At 33.7% G+C, this 21,431-nt stretch overlaps 1 protein-coding gene across 1 annotated transcript in view; it reads right to left on the bottom strand.

Annotated features, from left to right (window-relative positions):
* The window catches only part of LOC123705476 (protein obstructor-E-like), a 58,727-nt gene that overhangs the window by 25,315 nt on the left and 11,981 nt on the right, over positions 1 to 21,431 (bottom strand). The window contains exon 2 of the mRNA XM_045654263.1: positions 14,158 to 14,199. Coding sequence (XP_045510219.1) covers positions 14,158 to 14,191 — 34 coding nt within the window. The 5' untranslated portion in view covers positions 14,192 to 14,199. The remainder of the gene's footprint in view (positions 1 to 14,157; positions 14,200 to 21,431) is intronic.

Here is a 21,431-nt window from a genome sequence, read left to right as displayed (position 1 = left end):
AATTTGATATTTGATAGTTGATGATATTAATTGATAGTTGATATAGCGCGTACACCCCGAACGCTTTACAGGAACCGCGAGTGCACACTAACTGGGTGACGATGTTCTTGTCACCGTAATGAAATAGGATCGTGTAAAGCGCTGAGTCAGGATGTACGGCTAGCCCGTACAAATATACTTACCTATTTGTTCAACAAATTTTCAACATAACGTACAAGAAATAACTGCCAATTATTTCCACGTGTTCGTGTATTCCATTACAAAATGGCCGCTATGAAGCATGTGCCGAAAATTTTTAAACTCGAATTATTGAGGGTCAATCACTGAGATTGGGCCAGTTCATATTTTACACGTGGCTGAACAATTTTCACGTTAATTTTCCTAATAAATTCAGCACATTTTATGGTATGGCTCGCTATGCCTCACTTTTGCCGCCAATTTGCAGCTATAAAATGAGGCAGTGAAAGTATGCTTGTTTAATAAAAATCCGTGGCAAGAGCTTGGCTTTACACGTGTGTTTCATTGATCGATTTTTTTTGTACTGACAAATAGGTGATCAATCTTCTGTGACCTGGCTTTGCCTTTTTATTGCTACCTTCCGTGAATTAAACCCTCGATAACCCACGAAAGCCTCGGTTATTTGCTCACACTCTACCATTTCTATTTAAATAAATTATCAACCCTTTTATCGAAGGTAGAGAAACAGCATTTTATTGTGCAGACTAATGAGAGCTCTAACTTCAACTTTCTTCTATGACTGCTTTTTTATTTGTAAGTTCTATTAATATTAATTATATAGAGCTTACAAATAACAACTTTATTCTTCAAGTATCAAAACATACACTTACAATTTAATTTTATAAACAAACTAGACTTCCGCCCGCGGCATCGCCCGCGCTGTCAAAGAAAAACCCGCATAGTTCCCGTTCCCGTGGGATTTCCGGGATAAAACCTATCCTATGTCCTTTCTCGGGTATCAATATATCTCTATACCAAATTTCATGCAAATTGGTTCAGTAGTTAAGGCATGATTGAGTAACAGACAGACAGACATAGTTACTTTCGCATTTATAATATTAGTATGGATGGATATATATTAAAATATTAAAATTAATATAGTATGTGTTTATTGTGTTAAGGTTCAAATTAGCTCAGCAGAGGGATATTGAAGTAAAATACGTGTATTCACTTTGACTGTTTATTTCATACTGGATTTACATTCATCGCATCGCATCTATCAATACACTTAGATCATTATGTAAAGTCAATACACAACAAAAATTCAAATAATGTAAAATTCTCCCGAACATACCGGCGGCCAAAAAACAATAGTTTTTTATACAGTAGTAAAATCAACATGAACTCATCTAATAACATTCAAATAAATTTTATACAACAACTGTAAATAACATATTAGTGGACTGTAAAATTCTAAATAACAATTGTGTATAAATGTAAACCAAATAAACTAAAAATCTTTAGGCAACGCTATCAATTTGTATAATGGCCGTTTAAACTCATGATTACCCTGGCACTGTACTGTCACCACACGGACATGGTTGTCTGCCCCGGGATGTAGATCCTTCACTCGTCCCATTAGCCATCTAGCGGGAGGCATATTATCCTCTTTAATAACAAATCGATTGACTCGCATTGCTGGTAGCTGACCCATGAACTGGCTCTTCACTTTAGCCTTGTCTATAATGCATATCTTACAATTACGAATACATTGCTTTACTGCCGACTTCACTCCAATCACCCAATATTTTGTTCTAATGTAAGTTAACATTAGTTGTATGCCACCATGGAGCGTTTTTGTATGTGCTTCGTTAACTAACAACCTTGTAATGTGTTGATGACTCGGTATTATAATAGGATGTTTAGTTGTATCTGACAGTGATGCATTCTGCAACCGGCCCCCTACTCTCAAAATTCCTCTTTCGTCTATGAATGGAGCTAGTGTTATAAGTGTACTTCTTTTCTTCACTCTTCCTTCTTTCTTTAGCGCTTCTATATCCTTTTCATAAACCAAGTTTTGATAATATCTTATGCATTCTTCTAATATGTATTCCATTTCATGTGATGTTAAATAATGATGTGTTTGTGTTGTCCGTTTCTTACCAAATCTTCTACAATATGCGAGTACCCGTTTCATTCTTGACATAGTGGAAAATCTCTCCCAAATTGGCTTTTCTTCTATAATAACATTACATTTTAGCTTCTTCATTTCTAAATCTATTTTTGGAACATCACATCTCTCAAGTTGAAGGTTTGTTTGTTGTAACCAAACCGGTCCCATCCACCAAATCTCAGAATCTACTAGATCACATGCGTCAATGCCTCTGGTTGCAATATCTGCAGGATTCTCTGCAGATTTGACGTGTCTCCAACATTCATTATCCAAGACTCGTGTTATACCTCCAACCCGATTTGCAACAAAAGTCTTCAAGTGAATCGGTTGACATTGTAACCATGAAAGTACAACCATTGAATCCGTCCAGGCGAATATTCTATTTTTAGGTATCTTTAGCACCTCCACAAGATCTTCAATCAGCTCCGCTAGTAGGGCTGCAGCGCAAAGTTCCAATCTTGGTACTGATATTTGCTTCAATGGTGCAACCTTGGTTCGTGATGCAAGTATAGTTACATGTATTTTGTCATCATGAAAAACTCTCAGATATGTTACAGCAGCGTAAGCTTGAGCAGATGCATCTGCAAAACCGTGCAATTCAACTTTGTCATTATCAAGTGTAGTTTTTAACCAACGTGGTATCTTGAGGTTTTGCAAATGTGTAAGTTGTTCTCTGTATCTTATCCACTCTTCGCGTAAATCCGGAGTTAGTTGATCGTCCCATCCTAGGCTACATAACCATAATCTTTGTATTAAAATCTTCGCAGTAACAATTACAGGCGAAAGCCACCCAAAAGGATCAAAAAGTCGAGCCACATCAGATAGAATTGTCCTCTTTGTTACAGGAAGCTTCATTTCTGGTAAGTTGACTGATACTTTGAATGCATCATCCTTTCTATCCCATGTTAATCCGAGAATTCTTATTACATCATCTAACTTTATATTTATCTTGTCCCTTGTATCAATATCATTTATTTGTAAATAGTTCAATACTTCTTCTGAATTACTAGACCATTTCTGCATTTGAAACCCTCCTTTAGCTAATATTTCTGTTATTTCTTTACACATGTTCCTTGTCTTCTCAATATTTTCATTTCCTGTCATGAGGTCATCCATATAGAAAGCCCTTTTAATAACAGCAGTGTCCGTATAATTATGCACCTCATCATCTGCTAATTGTATTAAAGTTCGCACAGCCAAATAAGGAGCTGCAGCTGTACCAAAGGTTACAGTTGTTAGGTCATATTCTTCAATTTGATCATGAGGATTATCTCGCCATAAGATACGTTGTAAAGGTGTATGTTTAGCAGTCATGTTGATCATTCTATACATCTTAACGATGTCCCCCACAACACATATCTTATGCATTCGCCACGCTATAATTAAACTTCTGAGGTCTGGCTGTAACACAGGTCCAATCATCATACAATCATTTAATGAATAGCCATTAGAACCTTTAGCCGATGCATCAAAAACGACTCGTACCTTCGTCGTTTCTTTGTCATCACGTATTACTGCATGATGCGGCAGATAAATAGCATTGACATTGACATTCTTTACTTGTTTCATGTGACCCATTGCCTTGTATTCATGTATAACCTTTGTATATTCTATTTTCAACTTCTCATCTCTTTCGAATTTCTTTTCTAGTTGTGTAAATCTTCTCATAGCTTGCTCTTTTGTTTTTCCACATAATTTAATCGTGTCTTCTATACTTTGTTTTAACGGTAAATGTACTTCATATCGTCCTGTTGAATCTCTTCTTGCTGTATTCTTGTAAATCTCCTCACATAGTTCTTCTTCTTTTGTTTGAATCTTCTTCTTTTTGTAGACATCTGTTTCTATTTCCCAGAACCTTCTAAGTAAATCATTATCTTCTTCAACCATCCTTGTTATATGTAGTGTTATTATATTGTGTTTGTTATCCATAATCTTTTCATCTCTTCGACCTGATATAATCCATCCCAAACGTGTTTTCTGCACCACTAACCCATCTGACAATTTTACCAATCCTTCTTCTATAATTTTGCAATAGACATCCGCTCCCAACAACATGTCAATTCTTCCTGGTGTATGATAGGTAGGGTCAGCCAATGGTAACATTTGGAGCTCTGAACAGTTCGTCTTGATGTGTGTTGAGGGCAAACTTGTTGAAATAGTCTTAAGAATGTAAGCCCTGACTTCAATATTCACTTCATCTTCTTCTTTCCATCTTGACGAAACTGCGAGATCGACTAGATGTTGTATTTGTATACGATTTCCTTCTCCCACTCCTGAGACTACACCGTTGATTTTGGATTTTGTACAACCCAAAAGTGCCGCTGCTCTCGCAGAAACGAATGTGGCCTCTGATCCCTGATCAATTAAAGCACGAAGCATGTGTGTGTAACCGTTCTTCGCTTTAACCATAACTTGTGCTGTCGCTAACAATACTTGTTGATCGGGTTGTTCTCTAGAGAAGTGTGCTGTTGTGATGTTTTGTTCTGGTTGTGGTTGTTCATCTTCGTCCGTATGTGTCAGTCTAAATTTATGTAAAAGTGAATGATGTTTTCTTCCGCAAACTCGACATGTTTTCCTTTGTTTACATCGGTATACATTATGATTCGGTTGAAGGCAATTGTAACATAGATAATTCTTCTTCACAAACTCTTGTCGCGCATCAACCGACTGATTCACAAATTCCTTGCAGTTGAATATGTAGTGCTCACCGTTGCAATATGTACATAATACTGTTGAAACATGAACATGTGGTGTTTGATAAATATCCCGGCGGCCGTCTTGGACTGTGGCGTGATGTGACTTATATGTTGAAGGTTTCTCCCTAGTAGATGTTGTTACTGGCGTGACAAGTTCAAGTGTACGAAACTTAGCTTCAAGAAACTTCTTCAGTTCTGACCATGTAGATAATTCATCACTTCCGTCCTTGTGTGTAAGTTCCTCCCAGTCCTTTAACGACTCTGTATCCAACTTCTGCCCCACCAGAAATATAATTATAGGATCCCAAGAATCGGTGTTAATATTCAAATTATTAAGGCTCTGTATGCTCTCTGTTGTTGTATCTAATATCGCTTTAATTTGACTTGCAGACTGGTTCACTACTTTCTTTTGGTTAAATAATCTTTTTAAAATAGAAGTAACTATCATCTTTTTGTTTCCAAATCGCCCCTTTAATGTATCCCACGCTTGTTTATAATTCGACCCGGTAATAGGTATATTTCTTAACAACATCTCGGCTTCACCACATACACTTGTTTTCAAATAATGTAATTTCTGTACATCCCCTAATGAAGTGTCATGAACGAGCGCTTTAAATAAATCTTGATAAGAGGGCCAGTCTTCATATCTTCCCGAAAAAGTTGGCAATTGTATCCTGGGTAACTTAGAAACCGATTGTTGACCTTCTACGCATGCTATTGACATATCACACGGCGGAGCGGGTTGATTCGGTTGTTTCAATTTAATTAATAAATCCCGTAAGTCGGCTTCTAAGTTTAGATACAAATCTTCATATAAGTAATATTCTTCGTTCAGGAAGTATGTCAATACTCCCTTCTGTTCGCGTGGCGTACACTTAACAAGACCGTTGTGAGCTTGCTTAAACGATGCCCAATATTCTTCAATTGTCTGCAATCGCGCTGTGATATACCCTTCCGTTAATCGCTGCTTAGGACACTTCTTTAAATTAGTTTGTGTTTTTTGTAAAGTGCTAGCTAAGTCTTCCAATGTGCTTAAATATCCACTTTGTTCCATAGTAGGCGGCGACATTTTTTATATTCGTAAATAGTAAGTAAATCTTCCAATAATCAATCTTCACAAATGTTATAAAAACGTAATTATCCAATTCTAACTTGTTTACAGCAATACCGATGCAAAGAACACCTGCGTTATCTAAGGAATGTGTCGTCTTTTGTCTTCGCTGGTCGAGCTCGCTAATCCCTCCGTTCAATATAATCCGGCATCGATGGTCCATATGTTTATTGTGTTAAGGTTCAAATTAGCTCAGCAGAGGGATATTGAAGTAAAATACGTGTATTCACTTTGACTGTTTATTTCATACTGGATTTACATTCATCGCATCGCATCTATCAATACACTTAGATCATTATGTAAAGTCAATACACAACAAAAATTCAAATAATGTAAAATTCTCCCGAACAGTATGGATTACCGCATTTAATTCACTCATCTCTACAACCAATACATAACATAATTTAGAATTATCCACGCAGTATGATTACTATAAAATGAATGTATGGAGCAGGTGAAAGCTCTTCCGACTTACATAACTTTATGACATTGGTGATCGGGAATTACATACATAATTGCATCCGTAGTTTTGAGGAAAAGTTATCAATATAACATCCTATATATCCTAATACCGGTCAGTCATATTGGTAATACGTAAATCCAAAAAATGTGTGCGTGTACCAGTGTACACACATAAGAAGTGAAACTTCTTTATGGCCTTATTTTTCAAAAAATAATTTACTATATGCAACTTTACAGAAATACGTCGAATCACGCGTGGTAGGGATAAGAAAAATATGGCGCGTAACGGAAAAATGTCACGCGTAACGAAAAAATGTTACACTAAATTTATTTCCAACCCCGATAAAGAAGTTTCACTTCAACAAGCAATTAGGAAGTATGAAACAGATGTAGGAAGACAATTGCTTTTGCCTTCATTCGTACAATGTACAAATGTTTGGTCGTAGGTAAGTGGTCGACCCGGGTAGGGCAGAGTTTTGCTATGTTATTGCGTCTTAAAGATATCTAGATGGAGAAAACTCTCACGATCACTAAAAAAAAATTTGAAGATCATAATATTTAGAAATTAAAGACTTTTTAACGGATTTTAAACGCGATTTATTCATTATATTACTATACCCATTATATCGGTCTCCCCGTGACCACACTCGCTGAAGTGTTCGAAACGTCGGGAAAATAATAATATAAAAATAAAATAATGTAATCGCGTTTAAAATCCGTTAAAAAATCTTTAATTTCTACATGTATAATACTCGCGTAAAATCAAACACTAGAAGATCATAATATTATAACATGCATTTTTGGCCAATCGTGTATTTACACGATACACATGAGAAATATTTAATATTATTTACCAACTATTAATGTACGCAAAACTATAAAAACTATAACTAAATATTGTAGACCAATTAGTTACCCAATATTATTAATAAACTAAACGATTATAAATACAGAATATAGTCTACTTTCATTACTACATTACGTAAAACAACCAGGTCACATTGAACATCCAATAACACAAAAAGCTAGCTAAAATACCCCGGAATGCAACGTATTCGTGAAAGGTCAGTTCTATTAATTTTATGCCTAATAAATTGGCTTAAGCGGTCGCACTCAACTTAATCATTGTATGCGCACTTTACTTAAGGATTCACTTAAGTTATTAGGTTTATGATCGAGCCGAGCAACGATTTTGTACTCCCAGAGGTATTTGCGTAATGTTCAAGCTATTATATATCTATGAACATACATATATACGAACATAAAAAGAAAATTGAAGTGTCTGGCTCTTTAACACTGCGCTTTTTAGCACTGTTTTAAATTTTTACAAATAATTAGGTACTTTACTACGCGTATGTTATTAAACTTACCTTTTGATTGTTTGTTAATCAATTTGTTAGTAATTTGCCAGAATACTGGTCACAGCAAATTATATATTTATTCTTTATCAACTTGTACTGTTGTATTTATGAAATAATATGTAACTTCTCACATTGAGACAAGACAAACATAGTTTCTCACGCAATTTTTCTATATGTGTTGAAATCCAAAAGCAGGTAGGTAATACAATACAATTTCATTTATTATATTTTGAGCAATATCGAAAAAACAGTGCGTAAAAAATAACCAGATACTTAACATTACTATTATTATTGAAATAAGATCCTCATAAAATTATCTAATTCAAACAGGTACATTACTCAAGACTTCCTAAGTTATATAATTTATTTAGAAGTCGTGTCTTCTTTGTTTTTACTCAACGATTACACAAACGCCGGCATTTGCAAAACAAGTTTATGGTCAAGAAAGTGTTCCATTTTCAAAAGGTCATGTGTTTTGGCGCGAACAGATAATATTGATGGCACAGATAAATAATAACCGTCATTTTGGCACCCTTGTTTTTGTAGTAGTTTTGATCAGGTGTCAAGATTAGATTAGAAGCAATCTTAGGTATATTCAAATATAATTGAAATAATAAAAGCTAATCTGTTTTCTTCGCTTTTTCCACTTTACATAGTATAAAACCAAGTCGCTTTTTCTGTCCTTATGTATGCTAGAGTGATTCAAGACGAAGGTTGTAAGAAAGATTGTTAAGCAGGCGAAACCGCGGGCGGATAGTTAGTATTACATAAAACGAATTATTTGAAGAATTACATATTACATCACAATTAAATGGTTATTTTTCTTTTCAATTTTCCAGTTACGTGTGCCACATTTCTATGTTGAGTAACGAATTACATAGTCATTACCATGAGAGGAAGCCAGTTCAAGCCTTATAAAATAATATGTTATGTTTAAATATCCTATAGTTGGGTCCAAGTTATGAGATGTTTCTCCATTAGATAAATGACATTTTAAACATTTTAGCATACCTACTAATAACATATCTAAATACACAAACATTATTTAACTTGCTATGATTTATATTTAAATACATTAAGTTTTATAAGTTATGTATTCAGTTTTTACACATTATTATCACTATCTGTTGTCAAATAACGAAAGTGGCTACAAAAAATAGAAAAAAAAATGTTTGGGCTAATATTAAAATCCTGATTTAAATTAGTTAATAGTTTTAGATCATCAAATCTCATTCTCAGAATTGAAGCACATTTAACGACAGCATCGATGAATCTGTCAAAGAGCTATACAAACACAACCACCCTTCTACCTCAGCTACTGCAGACGAAACAGCAAATTTATGAGTATTTTTTTTTTACAGACTATAATATTCCTGACCTGTACCTAAGTAGCGCTTATTTTTATGCAACATCTTTAAAGTAGGAAAATGTTAAAAACGCTTTTGCTCATCACTTATACTGCTATAAATTGCGCAATCTCTCTAATGTAGTTGGAACGGGATGTGATCGGACATATTCGAATCGCTTGAAGTCTAATCGATTTTCGACTCGAGTGATGACTCTTTCATACGATCTGTATAATCGGTTTCTAAATCAACGAATTTTGTGGAACATCCATTTTAATTACGCATCATTACTCCCACATGATTATGGAAGATATTTTCCTCATTTTATAGACCACGTATGTTTGTAGTCTACATTTTGGTATAATATTTTAGAGAAAGCCTTCTTTGTATATAAGGTAATCTTCGGAAGTAAAGCTATGATTATTTATCTTTAAGTACTTATATTATAAAGAGGTGAGGTTTTTATGTATGTATGGTTTTCACGCATAAACTACTGAACCGATTATAATGAAATTTAGCACACATATAGAGGATAACTTGGATTAACACAAAGGTTAGGTTTTATCCCGGAAATCCCACGGGAACGGGAACTATGCGGGTTTTCCTTTGAAAACGCGGGTTTACGCTTAGCAACACATTTGGCGATTCATTTTTATTATATGGAATCTCAGGGCAAAATCAACTATAAACACATCTATATATTTATAAATTTATATTTATAAACAAATCACCAAACATAGCTCAAAACCACACGCTGTATTGAAAAGTTATTTATAGAATAATATTGACGCCTAGGTTGCCTAAAATTAATTAATCGAACATATACTGACAGTTAATTAGGTAGAAATGTGTCGAATACAAATATTGTCAATTTCAGCATATAATTGTATCTATAAATAGATTAATGTGTTCCAAATTAAGATACAATCGTCAGTCTAAATATAATCTTCAATATAATCTAGCCTAGAGCTATATTAAGGTACACTGAGGCAATTGAGATATACATATGCAGACGACACCGCCTACATCACTTATGTTCCGCTCAACATACGCCTTAAGGCGTAACTGCACGCTCATTTTTATTTGTTTTAAAGTGAAACGCATCAAATATGCCTTCGTGTGTGTTACGATATTGCACAAATAATACGGAAAAGTGCAAAGGAATAACTTTCATCGGTAAGTACCTAACTAGATAATAATTTTTAAAACTTAGTTCGAGCAAAAAAATGGCGCATAGATTTTGTTCGTGGTGCCTTCTCCATACGTAGTACTATTATCTCAATGACTGAGACAAACAATGTCACTAATAAAATAAAGGATTAAATACTGATGATTAATCATAAATTGTTGATTGTTGTAGATCGAAGTATTTAAAGTTACAGTACTAAAAAGAGTAAGAAGGTGAAACTTCTCTAGGCGCGTTGAGAATAAAATTTCAAGGTTACGTCACGGAGTGACGATGATTTCAGTATCTGACGATTTTAATCTTGCTAAAGAAGTTTCACTTCTAACACGTGTGCTCGGCACACACGCTCTTTTTTTTCTGTGCTTGTTTTTTTGCATACCTACTAAAAAGCTTCGAAAGAATGACCATAAATTAAACCACTGTAGCTTTCTGTTAGTGAAATCATTTTCATGGCGGATCACCTCCGAAGATTCCACACAAAAGTTTTAACAAAACTACTTTATTTAGCTCGATTTAATATAACCTAATAATACGATTAAGCTCTCCTTGTCAAACATAACCTAATAAATTACAACGTGAATTTATCAACACTAAAAGCTTTTACGTTTAATGTAGAAACTGATGTTTTAAATTGATATATAGCGGCCTTCCTTCTCTTTTATGATTTAGACTAATGATGAGACATTTCTATACAACTATTATATAATTATTATTAAAACAATTATACTTAAGCTTTACATAACGATTACGTAAAGTACGCAGATGAAATAAATGAATCAACTTTCAAAAAAATGCATGGCATCAAAAATACAAATGTATAATAATATGATTAGAGCTTTTACGTCGCACTTATTTTACATAAATTTCTCAAGTTCTTATCTTCGATATGACTGAACCAATTTTAATGAAACTTCATACCCATAAATAAGATACGTATAGGTCTAAAAAGATAATTTTAATAAAAAATATTTTCGCAAAATAGAGTTACCGATAAAACAAACCGATACACATACAAATAAATTAAACACATATCAACCTTTTACCATTAACAAAAACATAAAACCCGATACACACACACATAAATTTTAATTCACACAACGAACAGAAGTTTAGTTGCACCAACTATAATAAATCTGCCTTGCGAAATCCACTTAAAACAGAGACCATTGTGATACAACAATGTATGTAGGTGATGTATGTTCACATGACCTTGTGAGTGTATATTGTTCAGAGTAATCTACGAATCGGTTTATTTAATGATAATTGTCTTGGATTGATGCTTTATCCATACTATCCATAATAATATTATAAATGCGAAAGTAACTCTGTCTGTCTGTCTGTTACTCAATCACGCCGTAACTACATGACCAATTTGCATGAAATTTGGTATAGAGATATTTTGATACCCGAGAAAGGACATACGCTACTTTTTACCCCGGGATAGGTTTAGGATAGGTTTTATACCGGAAATCCCACGGGAACGGGAACTATGCGGGTTTTTCTTTGACTGCACGGGAGAAGCTGCGGGTGGAAAGCTAGTATATAATATAGGAGCTTGGTTTGGATTTAGAATGGTCGTGATTGGATAGTTTGCGAGTTGTTGAAGTGCTTTAAAAGTTTTGGAAAAAAATAGGGCAATGGATAAAAATTGTGCATTATATAATTATATGTGCATTGAATGTAAGATTAATTAATGTTCCTTTAAGTTTGTTAGATTATTTTTACGAGAAGTTTGCTAGTAAGTTTTCGTGTTTATCTTAATTTGCCTTTTTTTAAATTTATTCATTGTATTGTTAATGACTGAGGAAAAAAATTTCAATGTTTGTCTATGAATGTGTCTACTATTTTACATTACAGATAATATTAACTTATTTGAATCTCTTTATAGAACGATATCTGAAAATCAAATCAAGTGCCTAATAGCTTTGCAATTAATCCTTAAATAAATTCATTTTATTTTACATAAAATTGTTAAATAAAATAGATAAATAATATTTAATTTCTGAATGAAATATATAGTAATAATAATATTGTGTCATACTACGGTGTCATATTACATTTTTCTCAATATTTATCAAAGTTTTCCATCATAAATGCTAAATATAGCCACATTTAACTGTAAAAGCACTTTAGCAAATAGTCCTAGATTTTATACAGCTCGGCCGTAAACTAACTCTTCCTACATTACCCTGATTGGATACGAAAATGAATTGAAAAATAAAAGTTTTATGGGTTTATGATCCAGTCATAAACTATTATTGCATTTGACGATAGTAGTGACATCAGTGAAAATTGGGTCGAGTGGTTTAAATCTAGATGTATTGTAGTTTTTATTTTAACAGTAATAATAATTATTGTAGATATGGTAAAAACTTAGTCACCTTAATGTAATAAAACGTTTTATCAAGGTTTTTTGAATAGTACCTACCTCTAATAAACCTTTCTTAATTTTTGTCAATATGAAATTCTTTAAAATTTTGACCAATCCACAAAGTATAAGTTAAATTATTTTATATTTGCTTCACTGATTTCATAATACGCTAATACCTATGTCAGAGACAATTTACTTTCCATATTCAGACACCACTTTCTTCAAAGCTTTCTTCAATGAACGATCAAATCTGAATATCATCATGAGTACAGATTAATTTACCGTGAACCACATTTAATTAATTCCTTTTGCTAATTAGTTATTTGTTTCTGACAGGAAAAGTTAAAATCAACTTAATAGAATTATTTATTTTTGAATATTTATTTTTATTATTTATTTTACAAGCGGCATCACAGGCGAAAACTTTAATACGCTATTTCAACGCAAAAGTGGTTAATTTTTGTAAAAGTAGTGTAGTGTTTACACATGTGTCCGGATTCTCAACTATTTTCAGTAATAATTTCATCAAAATAGGTTGCGTGATTAAGATGTGAAAATGTAACAGAATCTGTCGTATATTTTTAAATATAAGTATGTACAATTGATACAAAAATTAATTGAAAGTGCAAAGTACCTATAGAAAATAAATAGTATATATTTATGCTATACAAATAAAATTAAAGACAGTTCTATAAACAAAGCCAAATAAAAACTGCAATAATCCGGAAAAATTGTTATAGCTATTAAAAAAATATTTAATAGAAGTAAGTGAACGTACATTCCAGAATGTTCCGTGAAAACTAATATTTCCGAGTGCTCTGAAAATTTATTTGCTCAAACGAATCGTTGAAATATTGTACGTTTATTTTTTTTATGAATTCCTTTGACATTGTTCTAGAATTTCTCGTATCACGGTTTAAAATCGAGTGGTATTTGAATAAAACAATCAAATTAATATTCATATTATCTGCACTATTCAAATAAAAACTACATTATGGCATACATAATAGGTACATATCTATTATATCCTAAAGAATATTATAAATGAAGTGACTGTCTCTTCTTCACGCTTAAACCACTGAATAGATTCGAATGAAATTTGGTACTAAGAGGGTTAGTGACCTGAGAAAGGACATAAAATAGGTTTATCCCGGAAAACCACGCGAGCGGGAACTATGCAGTTTTTCCTTTGACTACGCGGGCGGAAAACTAGTTTTTTATCCTTCCAATTTCGAGTGAAACAGATAGTATATTATTTGTAGCTATCACCATTATAAGTTCTTAGTTTTAGTTATAAATTATTATATATGTATGTTAGTCTGTAAGGTATTTATTATATGGGTCTGTACAATTTATTGTCTGTTACCTGAATTATAAATAAATAAATATAAATAAATAAATATTTATAAATAAATAAATATAATTATGCATTCTTACCAACGGTAATTTCATTTCGTATAAGAAAAACATACAAATTAAAAACTTCCACTTACCAAAAACATTCACCCAATGCCGCCCTGTCGCCATTTTGAATTCTGAAACAAAATAATTTGTATTCAACAAACGTTACAATAAAATGATATATAATATATAATTAATTTGTTTTCATGGATGTTAAGAGTGGTCATTAATTTAATTAATGCTTTATTTAACAGCAACAAGGTTTCAGTTTAATGTGTTATTTATAATTACAATGTCATATTAATTTGAGCTTTATTGAATTATTTAAAAATTAAATGAGCTTTTTTAAATTTATTATTTGTTTATTTCTTTATTTACTTGAACGTGTTAATCTCAGGAAGCACGGGTCCGAGTTGAAAAACTAAATCACTGTTATACATATATTATCATCTCGCGACCAATAGGAGCGGAGAAATGCGGGTAAAACCGCGGGGCACAGCTATGATAGAATAGAAAAAAAATCATAAAAACAAATATGTAAGAGTTCAATGTACTTACCTATTACTTAGTTTTTCATAATATCATAAGGGATGGAATTATTGTAGAGATCGTTCTTTTCTTATCAACATATTTTAAGAGGCTATAGGAAAGTATGATAAAGGGATTTCGAACGATAAAGAGAAATTTATGTTAAAGCTTTAAGCTCAGTTCTTATCATTTAATAGGAACCGAATATATTAATGTCATTCATTTTAATAGTGAGTGAGTGAGCTTATCAACTAGTATTGTGAGAGACTAGTGCCTGAAATAGGTTTCGAGGAACCTGGAGTACAAGTCACCAGCCCCCCCCCCCCCCCCCCGCGTACCAATAACAAACTACAAGAATAATATTATTAGGTGATGGTGAATAGTATTATTAAATTAATATTAATATACTTCACTACATAGTATAAAACAAAGTCGGTGTCACTTACGAGTGTATCTTAATTTAATAAATATAGTCAGAAAATATTTCTCTCATTACATGGTTTCTGCTTAGACGTAAACAAGCTAAGGATTAGTTTACATTCGCCCGGAAGTTTAACTAGGGCTCAACTTAATTATATTTGGGTTTTGTTAGTTCAACAACAACCCAAAAACCCTGTTTACAACGGTAATTATAAATTTACATAACACATTTCTTAGGTATTGAACTATGCTATTTTTAATTTGTGTTGAAGCCAAATTAATGCTTCGACTTTTTTCATTTCAAATTTCGTTGAAGTCGGTGTTTTGCTTTATCCGTGAAAACCACACAGAATCAGACAAACTTTCGCATCTATATCTATTCTTATTTAAAGCTAAAGAATTTGTTTCTTTGCTTCAAACGCGCTAATCTCAGAAACTTCTTATCCGATTTAAAAACATATTTCTTTTATAGTTTTAGTAGATAGCCCATTTAACAAACGCTACAAGCTCTTTCTATCATCATGCTAAGACCAGAGCAGAGACAACCGGGTAAAACCGTAGGAAACAGCTAGTATATAAAATTAGAATATTCTCGAACAAACAGGACTATAAGAGCATTTTATAGTCAAGAGGTGAACAACCTCTTGACTATAGATAGATCTCCGCCAAGAAATTTCGAATAGCATTTAGGATCAACAAAGGCCCAATATAAACGGAGAAAATCAATAATTCTGTAAGTTATATATTGTAAATATTTAGGTTAGCCTTAGTTATATGGCTTAATTAACATGTTTTACAAAGTCAATATTTGTTACACACTTGAAAGTCTAGATCGACGGAATAATTAGTGAAGTTAGGTTATACAGGATGTCCCACTATCGGCAAGCTAAGCGCGAGGGGACTTGTAGATAAGTATAGTTTAGTATATATCACCATGATATCACGTAAAAATACTTAAACAACAAAATTACATCAATTTTTTTTTGCAAATGTTTGCTTTAAAATCCATGTTTAGCCGGAATATATCCGTGTCAATGAAAACATAATCTTAAACGATAGCTCATACATGGGTGGCAAAGTTGGGCGGGTTGCTTGTTAATTTTGAAAAAAAAAACGTGTTTGGAATTTTATAAGTATTTTTTACGAACTCAGCGTATGAAAAACTATAACCTCCTATGAACTTAGTATACCAACAGTGGGACATCCTGTAGGTATATTTGTATCGATGAAACCGCGTGAGGTTCGATAGAGAATAAAAAGGTTATTTTGTTATTTGAAATAATGCTTTCAAGATTTTAAGTACTAAACAGCTGATAAATAGGTGGAAATTCTCTTTGTAGAACAATTTACCAGGAAACCAAGTTAATAATTTATTCAAATTACAAAAAGGGTCGACTCGTATTTTCAAAAAAATTTATGAAGAAAGTCCAAATTTTTCGATGGATTTCATAAATTATTCCACTAGTAAGCTTTATTTATGTGTAAGATATACTTTATTTAATTATTATTCTATCTATACGAATCTAAAGTCGCAAACCGGAGCTAGAGGCACCATAAAATAACTAAGTTATTTTACTTACGCCCCGAATCGTGAAGTAACTTATTAAGTAACAGGTCAAAACCCAGCCTGTAAGAGTTATGCTACGTTATACAATTTTCACCAGTCTGTTATTTGACCTCCACTCACTCTCATACATAATTCAATACGACTTTGACCTACTATATATTTTGGATGCCCATGTGACATAATAATGTGTCTGAATGGTAGGCTTTATGACGTGAATGTAAAGGAAGTTGTAGAAAGAAGTAACGCATAATAAAAAATACAACACTCAAATATAAAACGACTAGCTTTCCGCCCGCGGCTTAGCTTGCGTTTTCACAGAAAAACCCGCATAGTTCCCATTCCCGTGGGATTTCCGTGATAAAACCTATCCTATATGTTAATCCAAGTTACCCTCCATATGTGTATTATTTAATAGTAATCGGTTCAGTAGTATTTGCGTGAAAGAATTACAAACATATTACATACATACACATACATCCATCCTCACAAACTTTAGTATTTATAATAAGTAGGAAGGATAGGATCTGTTTGTGCATACCTCTTGAATTTAGTGGCATAATACCTTCAGTACATTTCCATTGAAGAACAGCTATTTAAAATTACGTAATTTTTAGAAATATTTTTTAACTTCAGATTGATGCCCCTTTAAGTGCTAAAGGCGTGAATATTTTACCAAACGTTCCAAGTGAAGATTCAATCCCCAGACAAACAAAAACTAATTAGTCTTAAAGGGGATCATTAATTAGTTGCCGTGAACCTAATTGCTGAGTGAAGACGTGAAAGGCGTACCTTACAAGGGCATATAACATTTTTTAGCAAGATGAGAAATTAGCACAGCTTTCTCGTAAACATTGATAAAACGTGGAAAGCACCTATAATAAATATATGTTAAATCAATAATTACATATATTAAACAATATAATATTATCATCTTCAAATGGTCGATGGAACTGGACAACATTTTATAGGACCAAACAGAAGGCACTAGCTTACAATTATGAAGAATAATCAAAATCAATTCACCCAGTCGATAGTTCTAAAGTAACATACACAAAGAAATACAATCGAATTGAGATCTGTTTCCTTTTTTTTAAGTCGGTTGAAAATGGTAATAATATATCAGAAAAATATACTTATTTATCAGGACTTTTCCAAACAATAATAATGAGAGATCAAACTATTATGTGGGTTTATTGATACAGTTTGTTGGACTTTGAAAGTTTGCCGAATATAGTTTTATATTGATTGTATCCAATAAGGTTCTTTCGTTGGTTATTTGTTTTTCTTGTATTGGTATTAACTCGCCTTATGTAACTTGTCATGAATATTGGAAGCAATTATGAGTGTTATTGTTTATTTGTTTGTCTTCACGTCGTAACAGTCAAGAGTCTTGAAATAGTGAGGAGACTAGACATCGGCTACTTTTTACCGCAATGAAACATCTCATTTCCTATGGGAAATTCCTTTGATCATGAGGGCGGAGGCTTGGGGCAAAAAAACTAGTACTATACAGGGTGTCCCACTATTGGTATACTAAGCGCGAAGGGACTTGTAGTCTTGCATACACTGATTACGTAAAAATTACTTAAACAACAAAATTACGTCAAAAATTTTTGCTAATTTTTTCCTGAAAATCCATGTTTTCTAGCTTCGCGTAGCCGGCATACCTATACCGCTTCGCTAATGTGAGCATTTTGTCTATGAAAACATAATCTTAAACGATAGCTAACGTGCTGGTGGCAAAGTTTGGCGGGTTGTTTGTTAGGGGTGTACACATAGATTTTTAAGAGATTTTATAAGTATTTTTTACGAACTCGGCGTATGCAAAACTATAACCTCCTTTGAGCTTAGTATACCAACAGTGGGACACCCTGTATATTAGGTACATATTTGCCGTTGAAATAAATGTATTGTATTAATAATAATAATTGCTACCATGATTGAATCTATGAATGTGGAGTGACACTAGAATAAATAGTTTTGATTATTTATTCGACACGTTGAAAAATATATATGTTACAGTCAAAACCCTGAACCAGTCAATAACGTTATTGACCGGTAAAATCAGTTAATAAGGATATTGACTAAGGGCGTCGGTTAATATCCTTATTAACTGATTTTATCTGATTAAACCAGTTAATAACGTTATTGACTAAGGGCATCGGTCAATATCCTTATTAACTGGTTTTAAGTCGAGACATCTAGTCAATATAGGTTTTAACCGACGTGCCCAGTCAAAACTCATAAAAAGTTAAGGACGTTAGTGAAATTATACTAGAAAGTCATTTAAAAAGGTTCATAAAACTTTTTAAAGTGCAATATTTAAGAGTTTTATGTTTTATTAATTAATTCGGGGTATTGTTTATAAACTGCAACCACGCGAGAATACGTGCCCCAAAATATTTTTGAAGATGGCAATTGTGTTTTAATAACAACTAGGTTTCCGCCCGCAGCTTCGCCCGCGCAGTCAAAGAAAAACCGCATAGTTCCCGTTCCCGTGGGATTTCCGGGATTGCGTTAGTTTCTGATTTGATGGAGTGACCTGCAGGTGTACTTCGAAGACTGCTACTGGATCTAATAGACGAGTAGAGCTAGGATTGCCGAGTTTGGGCTCGTTTTGTTAGTTATGTCGAGACCTTACCTCCGGACTTGATGGAGTGACCTGCAGGTGTACTTCGAAGACTGCTACTGGAACTATTATACGAGTAGAGCTAGGTGTGCCGAGTTTGGGCTCGTTTTGTTAGTTATGTTGAGACCTTACCTCCGGACTTGATGGAATGACCTGCAGGTGTACTTCGAAGACTGCTACTGGAACTAATAGATGATTAGAGCTAGGTGTGCCGAGTTTGGGCTCATTTTGTTAGTTATGTTGAGACCTTACCTCCGGACTTGATGGAGTGACCTGCAGGTGTACTTCGAAGACTGCTACTGGAACTAATAGACGAGTAGAGCTAGGTGTGCCGAGTTTGGGCTCGTTTTGTTAGTTACGTTGAGACCTTACCTCTGGACTTGATGGAGTGACCTGCAGGTGTACTTCGAAGACTGCTACTGGAACTATTATACGAGTAAAGCTAGGTGTGCCGAGTTTGGGCTCGTTTTGTTAGTTATGTTGAGACCTTACCTCCGGACTTGATGGAGTGACCAGCAGGTACTAACAAAACGAGCCTAAACTCGGCACACCTAGCTCTACTCGTAGAATAGTTCCAGTAGCAGTCTTCGAAGTACACCTGCAGGTCACTCCATCAAGTCTGGTAAGGTCTCAACGTTACTAACAAAACGAGCCCAATCTCGGCACACCTAGCTCTACTCGTCTATAAATTCCAGTAGCAGTCTTCGAAGTACACCAGCTGCAGATCATTCCATCAAGTCCGGAGGTAAGGTCTCAATGTAACTAACAAAACAAGCCCAAACTCGGCACACCTAGCTCTACTCGTCTATTAGTTCCAGTAGCAGTCTTCGAAGTACACCTGCAGGTCACTCCATCAAGTTCGGAGGTAAGGTCTCAACATAACTAACAAAATTAGCCCAAACTCGGCACACCTAGCTCTAATCATCTATTAGTTCCAGTAGCAGTCTTCGAAGTACACCTGCAGGTCATTCCATCAAGTCCGGAGGTAAGGTCTCGACATAACTAACAAAACGAGCCCAAACTCGGCACACCTAGCTCTACTCGTATAATAGTTCCAGTAGCAGTCTTCGAAGTACACCTGCAGGTCACTCCATCAAGTCCGGAGGTAAGGTCTCGACATAACTAACAAAACGAGCCCAAACTCGGCATTCCTAGCTCTACTCGTCTATTAGATCTATTAGATCCAGTAGCAGTCTTCGAAGTACACCTGCAGGTCACTCCATCAAATCAGAAACTAACGCAATCCCGGAAATCCCACGGGAACGGGAACTATTCGGTTTTTCTTTGACTGCGCAGGCGAAGCTGCGGGCGGAAACCTAGTTGTTATTAAAACACAATTGCCATCTTCAAAAATATTTTGGAGCACGTATTCTCGCGTGGTTGCAGTTTATAAACAATACCCCGAATTAATTAATAAAACATAAAACTCTTAAATATTACACTTTAAAAAGTTTTATGAACCTTTTTAAATGACTTTCTAGTATAATTTCACTAACGTCCTTAACTTTTTATGAGTTTTGACTGGGCACGTCGGTTAAAACCTATATTGACTAGATGTCTCGACTTAAAATCAGTTAATAAGGATATTGACCGATGCCCATAGTCAATAACGTTATTAACTGGTTTAATCAGATAAAATCAGTTAATAAGGATATTAACCGACGCCCTTAGTCAATATCCTTATTAACTGATTTTACCGGTCAATAACGTTATTGACTGGTTCAGGGTTTTGACTGTAACATATACAAATACATATATTTTTCATTTATATATTTATATTTATATATACAAATATATTTTTCCACGTGTAACCGATCTCTTCCGAAACTATTGGACAAATAACATATTTATTGTTTTTCCTTGAGTGTTTTCGTTGGTATTTACACTAACTTTCCGAAGAATAAGAAAGGAACTATAACGCCTATATAAATAAAACATTTCAAACACATTTATTCTTTTCCATACTAAATGTTTCTTACAATTAAGTAAAAAATTATTATAAAAGTTACTTCTTTCAAAAGCTTCAATGCTGATTTCAATCCGCATTTTTCGCTTGGCAGTAACTACATCTTTAGTCAACTATTTACACATTCTCGTAAATAAAGTTTCTAGAACTGTATTATCTAGTTCATTTAATTAATTATTAGGTAAATGGATGTACAAACAATTTACGATCATAGTAATTGGGTTTAAATTGATAGACAAATTAGCAAAAAATAATG

The sequence above is a fragment of the Colias croceus genome, chromosome 2, assembly GCF_905220415.1.
Source record: "Colias croceus chromosome 2, ilColCroc2.1".
Lineage (NCBI taxonomy): Eukaryota > Metazoa > Arthropoda > Insecta > Lepidoptera > Pieridae > Colias > Colias croceus.
Note: the sequence above shows the minus strand (reverse complement) of the source record. Positions and strands in the feature narration are given on the sequence as shown.